Source organism: Paroedura picta, chromosome 1 (genome assembly GCF_049243985.1).
Source record: "Paroedura picta isolate Pp20150507F chromosome 1, Ppicta_v3.0, whole genome shotgun sequence".
Classification (NCBI taxonomy): domain Eukaryota; kingdom Metazoa; phylum Chordata; class Lepidosauria; order Squamata; family Gekkonidae; genus Paroedura; species Paroedura picta.
Window position 1 is genome coordinate 61186428 of NC_135369.1, and position 11164 is coordinate 61197591.

General features: G+C 41.2%; 1 protein-coding gene across 1 annotated transcript in view; it reads left to right on the forward strand.

Annotated features, from left to right (window-relative positions):
- The window catches only part of FBXO28 (F-box protein 28), a 45494-nt gene extending 34854 nt beyond the window's left edge, over positions 1–10640 (forward strand). The window contains exon 5 of the mRNA XM_077340441.1: positions 8451–10640. Coding sequence (XP_077196556.1) covers positions 8451–8845 — 395 coding nt within the window. The 3' untranslated portion in view covers positions 8846–10640. The remainder of the gene's footprint in view (positions 1–8450) is intronic.
- Positions 10641–11164: the final 524 nt, after the last annotated feature.

Consider the following 11164-nt stretch of genomic DNA (forward strand, 5'->3'; position numbering starts at 1 on the left):
TAGTAAAAGAGATTATCATTAGCAGCTTAATGTCTAGGGGGGCCGTAGTAAAGCTGTATTTTCTGGTTTTTATTTGGATTACTTTAAACCAGTTGAGTGAAATCAGAGTCCAGTAGAATCAGTATTCGAAGAAAAGTTACTTATTGCTGTACATCTCTATACCTAGAATAATTTGTGGGTGGAGAAGGAAGGTCATTTTTCCTCTGCTTGTGCCTGTCTTTTAACCCCCACTTTGCCTTACAAGGAAACATTGTGGTTATCAGGGATGTTAAGCTCGCTCTTGTATAGTTCTTCTGTATAATCTTTCCACCTTTTAAAAATCTCTTCTGCTTCTGTTAGGTCCCTACCATTTTGGTCCCTTATCATACCCATCTTTGCATGAAACGTTCTCTTCATATCTCCAATTTTCTTGAAAAGATATCTGGTCCTCCCCATTCTATTGTTTTCTTCTATATGTATACACTGTTCATTTAAGAAGGCATTCTTATCTCTTCTAGCTTTTCTCTGGAATTCTGCATTCAATTGGGTGTATCTTTCTCTTTCTCCGTTGCCTTTCACTTCCCTTCTCTCCTTAGCTATTTGTAAAGCTTCCTCAGACAGCCATTTTGATTTCTTGCATTTCTTTTTCTTTGGGATGGTTTTAGTTGCTACCTCTTGTACAATGTTGCAAACCTCCGTCCATAGTTCTTCAGGCACTCTGTCTATCAGATCTAATTCCTTAAATCTATTTGTCACCTCTACTGTATTTTCGTCGGGGATATGACTTAGTTCATACCTGAATGGCCTATTTTTATCCCTACTTTCTTCAATTTAAGTCTAAATTATGCAACAAGAAGCTGATGATCTGAACCACAATCGGCTCCTGGTCTTGTTTTGACTGACTGTATAGAACTTCTCCATCTTTGGCTGCTGAGCACATAGTCAATCTGATTTCTGTGCTGACCGTCTGGTGTTGTCCATGTGTAGAGTTGTCTCTTGGGTTGTTGGAAAAGAGTGTTTGCTATGACCATTGTATTCTCTTGACAAAATTCTACCAGCCTGTGCCCTGCTTCATTTTGTACTCCAAGACCTAACTTGCCTGTTATCCTGGTAATCTTTTGGCTTCCTACTTTAGCATTCCAATTCCTTATGATGATAAGCACATCATTTTTGGTGTTGCTTCTAGAAGGTGTTGTAGTGCTTCATAGAACTGGACAATTTCATCTTCTTCAGCAGCAGTGGTTGGGGCATAGACCTGGATTACTGTGATGTTGAATGGTTTGCCTTGGATTCGAACTGAGATCATTCTGTCATTTTGGGGATTGTATCCCAATACTGCTTTTCCTACTCTTTTATTGATTATGAAAGCTGAGAGGTTCTTACCCACAGTAGTATAGGCCCACAGTAGTATATCTGATGGTCATCTGAATTAAATTCACCCATTCCTGTCCATTTTAGTTCACTAATTCCTAAAATGTTGATGTTCAATCTTGTCATCTCTTGTTTGACCATGTCCAGCTTGCCTTGATTCATGGATCTGATGTTCCAGATTCCTATGGAATAAAAGTATTTACAGCATCGGACTGTCTTTTCGCCACCAGTTCCCTCCACAACTGAGCGTCCTTTCGGCTTTGGCCCAGTCGCTTCATTCATTCTGGGGTACTCGTACTAGCCGTCTGCTCATCTCCAGTAGCATATTGGACACCTTCCGACCTGAGGGGCTCATCCTCTGGCATCATATCATTATGGAAGTTAAATTTGGCCAAACCATATTGTTGTACATGTTCCATACCAGTCAATTTTATCTGATCCCAAGAATAATTGTTGTTGTTGTTATGTGCGAAGTCGTGTCCGACCCATCGCGACCCCATGGACAATGATCCTCCAGGCCTTCCTGTCCTCTACCATTCCCTGGAGTCCTTTTAAGTTTGCACCTACTGCTTCAGTGACTCCATCCATCCACCTCATTCTCTGTCGTCCCCTTCTTCTTTTGCCCTCGATCACTCCCAGCATTAGGCTCTTCTCCAGGGAGTCCTTCCTTCTCATGAGGTGGCCAAAGTATTTGAGTTTCATCTTCAGGATCTGGCCTTCTAAAGAGCAGTCAGGGCTGATCTCCTCTAGGACTGACCGGTTTGTTCGCCTTGCAGTCCAAGGGACTCGCAAGAGTCTTCTCCAGCACCAGAGTTCAAAAGCCTCAATTCTTTGACGCTCGGCCTTCCTTATGGTCCAACTTTCACAGCCATACATTGCAACTGGGAATACCATAGCCTTGACTAAACGCACTTTTGTTGGTAGGGTGATGTCCCTGCTTTTTAGGATGCTGTCTAGATTTGCCATAGCTTTCCTCCCCAGGAGCAAGCGTCTTTTAATTTCTTTGCTGCAGTCCCCATCTGCAGTGATCTTGGAGCCGAGGAAAATAAAATCTGTCACTATCTCCATTTCTTCCCCATCTATTTGCCAGGAATTGAGAGGGCCGGCTGCCATGATCTTTGTTTTCTTGATGTTGAGTTTCAAGCCAACTTTTGCACTCTCCTCCTTCACCCGCATCAACAGGCTCTTTAGTTCCTCTTCACTTTCTGCCATTAGAGTGGTATCATCTGCATATCTGAGGTTGTTGATATTTCTCCCTGCAATCTTGATCCCAATTTGTGACTCCTCTAATCCCGCCTTTCTCATGATGTGCTCCGCATACAAGTTAAATAGGCAAGGCGACAGTATACAGCCTTGCCGAACTCCTTTCTCAATTTTGAACCAGTCAGTGATTCCATGTTCAGTTCTCACTGTTGCTTCTTGACCTGCATATAAATTTCTCAAGAGACAAATAAGATGCTCTGGTATTCCCATCTCTTTAAGAACTTGCCACAATTTGTTGTGCTCCACACAATCAAAGGCTTTAGCATAGTCAATGAAGCAGAAGTAGATTTTCTTCTGGAACTCCTTAGCTTTTTCCATGATCCAGCGTATGTTGGCAATTTGATCTCTAGTTCCTCTACCTCTTCGAAATTCTGCCTGTACTTCTGGAAGTTCTCGGTCCACATATTGCTGGAGCCTAGCTTGTAGGATTTTGAGCATAACTTTGCTAGCATGAGAAATGAGTGCAATGGTGCGGTAGTTTGAACATTCTTTGGCATTGCCCTTCTTTGGGATTGGAATGTAAACTGACCTTTTCCAATCCTGTGGCCATTGCTGAGTTTTCCAAATTTGCTGGCATATTGAGTGTAGCACTTTTACTGCATCGTCCTTTAAGATTTTGAATAGTTCAACTGGAATGCTGTCACCACCACTAGCTTTATTGTTGCTCAGACTTCCTAAGGCCCATTTGACTTCACATTCCAGGATGTCTGGCTCCAGGTCAGTAACTACCCCACTGTGGTCATCAGGGATGTTAAGCTCGCTCTTGTATAGTTCTTCTGTATAATTTTGCCACCTTTGCTTAATCTCTTCTGCTTCTGTGAGGTCCCTACCATTTTGGTCCCTTATCATACCCATCTTTGCATGAAACGTTCTCTTCATATCTCCAATTTTCTTGAAAAGATCTCTGGTCCTCCCCATTCTATTGTTTTCTTCTATTTGTTTGCACTGTTCATTTAAGAAGGCATTCTTATCTCTTCTAGCTTTTCTCTGGAATTCTGCATTCAATTGGGTGTATCTTTCTCTTTCTCCCTTGCCTTTCACTTCCCTTCTCTCCTTAGCTATTTGTAAAGCTTCCTCAGACAGCCATTTTGATTTCTTGCATTTCTTTTTCTTTGGGATGGTTTTAGTTGCTACCTCTTGTACAATGTTGCGAACCTCCGTCCATAGTTCTTCAGGCACTCTGTCTATCAGATCTAATTCCTTAAATCTATTTGTCACCTCTACTGTATATTCGTCGGGGATATGATTTATTTCGTACCTGAGTGGCCTAGTGCTTTTCCCTACTTTCTTCAATTTAAGCCTAAATTTTGCAACAAGAAGCTCATGATCTGAACCACAATCAGCTCCTGGTCTTGTTTTTATTGCCTGTATAGAACTTTTCCATCTTTGGCTGCAGAGTACATAGTCAATCTGATTTCTGTGTTGACCGTCTGGTGATGTCCATGTGTAGAGTCGTCTCTTGGGTTGTTGGAAAAGAGTGTTTGCTATGACCATTGTATTCTCTTGAAAAAATTCTACCAGCCTGTGCCCTGCTTCATTTTGTACTCCAAGGCCAAACTTGCCTGTTATCCCAGTTATCTTTTGGCTTCCTACTTTAGCATTCCAATCCCCCATGGTGATAAGCACATCATTTTTTGGCGTTGCTTCTATAAGGTGTTGTAGGGCTTCATAGAACTGATCAACTTCATCCTCTTCAGCAGCAGTGGTTGGGGCATAGACCTGGATCACTGTGATGTTGAATGGTTTGCCTTGGATTCGAACTGAGATCATTCTGTCATTTTGGGGATTGTATCCCAAGACTGCTTTTCCTACTCTCTTATTGATTATGAAGGCTACTCCATTTCTTCTGCGAGATTCTTGTCCACAGTAGTATACCTAATGGTCATCTGAATTAAATTCACCCATTCCTGTCCATTTTAGTTCACTGATTCCTAAAATGTCGATGTTCAGTCTTCTCATTTCTTGTTTAACCACGTCCAGCTTGCCTTGATTCATGGATCTGACGTTCCAGGTTCCTATGGAATAAAAATCTTTACAGCATAAAAATAAAAATCTTTACAGCAAGAATAATTAGGCTCCAGAAAATGTTGGATGAGGGGAGCCTCAATGACGGTGTATTTTAATATGGACACATGTTCTAATATCCATGTCTTTAAAGGATGTGCCAACACACCAGTATATACCTTTGGACAAGAGCATCTAATTAAATAAATTGTAGGAGATGTTTTGGAATTTATGGATGTTTTAATGGCGATATTACAATCCTCCACCAGTAAATAGGGTGCCTTAGCGTCATCCATATATTCGCAAGCTTGACATTTCCCACATTTAAAGCAACCAGCTGGTAGCCAATCTTCTCCAGAGGTAGCAGATTGAGAAATGAGCTCTTTAATGTTCCTCCCACGCAGAAATAGGACTTGTTTCACATCCTTTTAAATGAGAAATCATATCCCAATGTTTGGAAATAATATTTTTAGTTTGATGTGAATATACTGAAAAATCCAGTACACAAACAATCCTATTCAGAGGAGAACGTTCTTTATAAGTTAACAAGGTGTCTCAACTAGCCAATCTCGCTCTACACTTGGCTCTTGTAATTACTGGTGAAGGGTAGTTTCTTAAAGAGGTGCTAAGTTTCTCAGGCAGTAAATCAAAGTCTACTGGGAAGAGTTGATACCTCAGTCCAGATTCTCAGCCCAAAATAAAGACAAGTTCAGTGAAGATTATTTTTTGTTCAGTCCAACAAGAGCTCTGCTACTGTTGAGTTAGGCTGCATCACCAAAAGAGATCTATCCCTGTTCTCCTTTGAAGCAGAAGGTAACCTCACCTGTCTGTCCCCTCATCCCCAGCACTAGCCATCCCAGGGGTCCTCTTCCCTCTCTGAAATTTAATTTCCCCACCATATTAGATTGGCAACTTTTTTCTCTGCAGCCCTAGAAGCACTTTAATACTTGAAGCAGGATCCCCCCCCCCCCCAATTTAGAAAGGTCCACCCCAAAGATAATGTAATATAAACTCTCCAAGGAACTGTGGCCACTGCCCTCAACACTTGCTCAATGCACCACAAACAAAAAACCAAACAAAAACACTGCCACCAGTCATCTGCCATCTGTCAATGACCAGGACTCCCAAATCAGCCCTCTTCTGCATAGTGTCCTGCATAGTGCAAGGGTTTGGACTAGATGACCCATGAGGTCCCTTCCAACTCTATTATTCTTGATTCTATGATTCTCCTACCACCTCTGTGTGACTCATCCACACCAATCCCCTCGCCTCAAAATCTCAAGGCTCTCCCACCAGCCACTTCTCTCCTTGCACTTCCACCCCACTTGAAACAAGGGCACATGTACATCCCATGATGCTGAACTTCAAGCCCAGTTTCATGATCTCCACTTTGCCACGGAAGCTGTTTGGTGACTTTGAGCCAGTCGCACACTCTTAGTCTAATGTACCCTACATATTTGTTAGGAGGATAAAACTTCTGGGAATGTTGAATGCATCATAAGCATCGAGAGCGCATTTGCATTTTGCTTACCAAAGTAACCATTCAGAAGGGCACATTGCAGGCGCATGCTACTCAAAATACAGGAAATGATATGAAAACTCCCTTTTAAAAATAGTATGCCAAGCTTTGCCTGACCTGCTCCTGGGAGGGTTAGTTTACTAGATGTAAGGATTATTTTTCTTTTTAAGAAGAGTTTTTTTTTATATCCCACTTTTCACTGCCCAAAGGAGTCTCAAAAATCACCCACAACGGACATCCTGTAAGGTAGGTGAGGCTGAGAGAGCTCTGAGAGAAACTGCTCTGTGAGAACAGGACTCGGACTGAACCAAGGTCACTCAACTGGCTGCATGTGGAGGAGCAGGGAATCAATCTTGGTTCACTAGATTAGAAGTAGTCCCTGTTAACCACTTTCACGCCTGCCAGAAATCTTTGGTTGGGATCTTAGTGGACGGCACAAATTACAGGAATTTACAAATTGTAATAGTTTTTAAAGTTTTGTTTTTTGTATTTGTTTTAATGTTGTTACCTGCCCTGAGCATTGGAAGGACAGTATATAAATACAATTTTATTATTCTTATTTTATTATTAAATAAAATAAAATAAAATAAAATAAGAATTTTTTTTTATTTATTTTATTATTAAGAGCCTCTTGTGGCGCAGAGTGGTAAGGCAGCCGCCTGAAAGCTTTGCTCATGAGGTTGGGAGTTCGATCCCAGCAGCCGGCTCAAGGTTGACTCAGCCTTCCATCCTTCCGAGGTCGGTAAAATGAGTACCCAGCTTGCTGCTGGGGGGTAAACGGTCATGACTGGGGAAGGCACTGGCAAACCACCCTGTATTGAGTCTGCCATGAAAACGCTAGAGGGCGTCACCCCAAGGGTCAGACATGACTCGGTGCTTGCACAGGGGATACCTTTACCTTTACCTTATTTTATTATTACACCAAGCTGGCTCTTTACACATAAGAGCTTTTCAGACATGCAGTTTCCAGTCTCCGTTCTGACAGCATACAGTCTCGCCAAACTATGCCATGGTTTTACCCAAAACATGTTAAATGGGGTCCTAGAATCATAACAGTGGAAAGAGCTGAAAGCATGCAAACTCAACCCCTTCCCCCTCCACAGTACATGGCCAGTCATGTGTCCAGACCATAGTCGGAGTGCCAGTTCTGCAGAGACTTCAAGCAAGTAAACCAAAGCTATGTGGGCTGTTTATGCTTTGCAATGCAAAATACCTTGTTCAGGGAACTAACCACCCATTTCTCTTGTAGCCTTGGTTAGCAAACTCAGTGTCAGTCAAATGCAGTTCTTCACAAATCTGAAGAAGTAAGCAGGGAGGGCAGGAAAGCCTGACACTATATCTCACTTAAAACATGCTTCAAAACTCTTTGCCTCTTGTTCCTGTCAGTCTCCCCCCAAAAGGTCTCAATCCAGGCATTGTTGCAACACACAATTTCTCACCATCCTTTTTGCCTAGAGTTCTCCTTCAATTACAGTTCCCTTGGTAGAATGGCAACTTCAGAGGGCAGTCTTTAGGGCCTGAGGATCCAGTGACATCTAGTGATGTCAGCAACCACCTGAACTTCTGGGAAAGGCAGATGATCCCCTGGGGAGATCTCATAGACCCCCAAGATTCTGGGAAAGCCCGGTTGGGAATCCCTGGTATTCTGCATAATAGTGCAGAATACCGCTCCAAAAAATCTTGCCCTAAAATGGATTCACGCTGCAGCCAGGTTTGCTTTTTATCCTCTTTCTATGCAGGACTGTGAGAGAATAATTGTGACTGTGCAGACAGTTCTTTCCCTGCTACCTAATCCCATTGCCTGGAAGAGCAGCCTCCCTCCCCTTATCCAAGGCACTTGTGACAGGGAAGAAATACAGGCCCTGGGAACCTTAAAATGGCAATCCCAGTTATTCCCAAATATTTCTGGAATCATATGGTACCCAATTACTGGTATTACAAGAATCCCAAATACTGCTCTGGGTACCTGAAAAATACTTATAAAGAAATGCATTCAGATTGGATTGAGAGTGCACATCCCTATCCAACAGTGGTTATTACTAGCATGATTTAGAGGCAACAAGCCCCTGAACACCAATACTAGGAGACAAGATCACAGAAAGGTCATCAGGACAATTGCTGAAATATGTATTTGGACTAGGTGGATCTTCAGGACTGCTCTTAAATTGTTTTCTAACTGAACCTGTAAAAATAGTATAATAATAGTTATAGATATTTGCATGTTCACCACCACTTTACAAACATGACCTTGGGAGAACAGTATTAAATGCTGTTCAGAACTGGAAAGGGAAAACTGATAACTCTCTTCCTTCAGTTCCAGGTCCTTCTGCAGCCTTAACAACAATGCAGCTCTTCTCCAAACAGAACCCATCAAGGCAAGAGGTCACCAAACTCCAGCAGCAAGTTAAAACCAATGGTGCAGGTGTGACTGTGCTAAGGCGTGAAATTTCAGAGCTTCGCACCAAAGTGCAAGAGCAGCAGAAGCAGCTCCAAGACCAAGACCAGAAACTGCTTGAGCAAACCCAAATCATAGGTGAGCAGAACGCCCGATTGGCTGAGCTTGAGCGCAAACTACGAGAGGTCATGGAAAGTGCAGTAGGAAGTTCCTCAGGTTCTGCACCAAGTGAAGAAACTACTAGAAAGCGGAAGAAAGCCGTTGAATCAATAGGTTCACTTAGGAAGTCAAAACGCCTTCGGAATAACAAATAACTGTGGAATAAATGATACCTCCCAGGAGAATGCACTGCTTTAGTAGCCCAAGCAGGTTGTCTGTTCTGGATACTGATATTCACAGCATGGTCTCATTTAGCCTACTGGTTCTTCAGAACACCATAGACTTGAACAATTTTCTCTTATTGTTAAGACATTCCCCCTCCTCCCCCCCCCCCGCTTCTGTTTGAGTGGGCCTGACTGTACAGGACTGTGATAATTTGCCATAGATTTGTACTAACCAGACCTGTTCTATCATGTTCTGAAAAGTTAACTTTTCTGTGCAGGTGACTAATTAAGTGAAATTTATGTTTATGCCTCTTCTGATATAGGAGTGTCTTCTAGTCAAATGAAGCCTGAGTTTATTTTAAACTGGTAAACAGAAGATGTCATGTTCACTTGAAAAGACCCACTTTTTAAAATCTTGTTTTGAAAAAAGGTTGACTTTTTTGTTGCAAGTGACCTTGTTTAGACTGTCTGAAAAGTAGGTTATACACTTGGGAGTCTTCATAACAAGTAAAGATGACTTCTTAAGCTACAGCATTGGCTATTTATATTTTTGTAAATTTAGCAAGCAGTTGACTTCAGTTTGATTTTCACAAATGCATACCCTACTAAGCGTCTGGAGCCATAATTTTATCTTTGCATGGATAGGTGCATGCATTGCCTAGTCATCTTGCTAAAGCACTTGCCCGGAATTGCTATTAAAGCTGCTTTTCCCAACTTTTGTAGAATTTGTTTTGTTTTGTTCCTTAGCCAGCTCTCTGCACATACTTTTAGCATAGTTTTCATTTCTTGTGAAAACATTTTGACACACTATAGCAGAAGCACATAGAAGCTGGGTCATTCACTGCTTCTGTTGCCTGTAGATCACGGATATTCTTATCTAAAGCAAGAGGTGGTTTCTCTTTCCTGCAGGTTTCTGGTTATACCCTACTGATGCTGGTTCAGCAGTCAGAAGACTGTTAGGTGTTTGCGGGTGGGGGAGGAGAGGGGTTTGTGTTCTTCACAGTTTTTAAAGTTTGTGTTCAGAAAAAGATCTCACTGATACATAGACAGAACTGTCTGTAAACTTAATTAAATCTGAGTGCTTTTTAAATCCTAACAAATAAATTGACTTCAGACAATAAAGCTTTAATTTCTTTTGCACTCCTGCTTTGAAATTGTAACTGGAAAAGCATGTCTTGCACTGTACTTTCTCTGGATTTGTCACTTTAACAGCCTCCACATTGTTGTGTACAGTGATTTATTTTCCCAAGTTGTCTTTAAAAAAAACAAACCATAGATGACTATTGCTGTCCATTGTTTTAATTTGGTGTTACTAAACAAGTGTAGTTCTCTTGCTCACCACCTGTTAAATTTTTCTCTCAGTCTCCTGAGAGAAAAAGCCTTAGGCTTTTTGCCACAATCTAACTTGGGAACAGAAATTGTATTTGAGTGGTGGCTCTAAACCAGCTCTTGAACTGAATAATTTCCTACATGCCTTGAGTTAAAATGGTAGCTTAAAACTAATTTCTCAGTCAAAACTTGCAGTAGACTGTTCTGGGCTTTTAACAACGAACAGCAAATGTTTTATTCATTCAGTTTACGATTGGAATAAGTTTCACATCAAACAAAGTATTGCAAATTGATGTCATGAGTTTGAAATGTTTAATTTTTAAAATTATATTCTTGTTTGCTATCTTAAGGACTTTTTACTGTGTTTTTTTCTCTTTTAAATGGGAGCAGGCTATTGTATCTTAGCAGTGAGTAAACATTGAATTGTCTCAAGGATAATATAACAATTGTTAAATCAGTCACTTGAATGTTTCTTATTTCAGTGATTCAGTTTTATCACGTCAACACAGTTCTAATGTAAGCATAATTGCTTCACGTGTATTCAGATCTCTAAAAAAACCCCACGAGTTCCTACAGTGATTTTTGCTGTTCTTATATGTTAGAAACATCTTTTTAACAATTCTAGTCTTAATCCACTCATTCCCTCTGTGCTAGAAATGCTTGAGAGAATGGTGAGCTCATTCTCCGCCGAATGATATATATATATATATAAAGGATTGTAAGTATTTGGTACAAAGTGTGTAGTAGTAAGGTATACAAAAACTGAGATATTACCATAGGAGCGGATTCTTGTTTGCCACTTTGCTGACACGTGGTCCCATGCCACTGTTAGTGGAAGAAGGCGGTTCCTGTTTTGCCGGCACTGAAATGAGCCACATCATTGTTGGATATACGTGCGTCCTCCTAAAAGCTATTTCTGTCAAGCTCAAAGTAGGGTAAATAACAACATTCATGTTGCAGTCCAAAGTTACACACATGTGA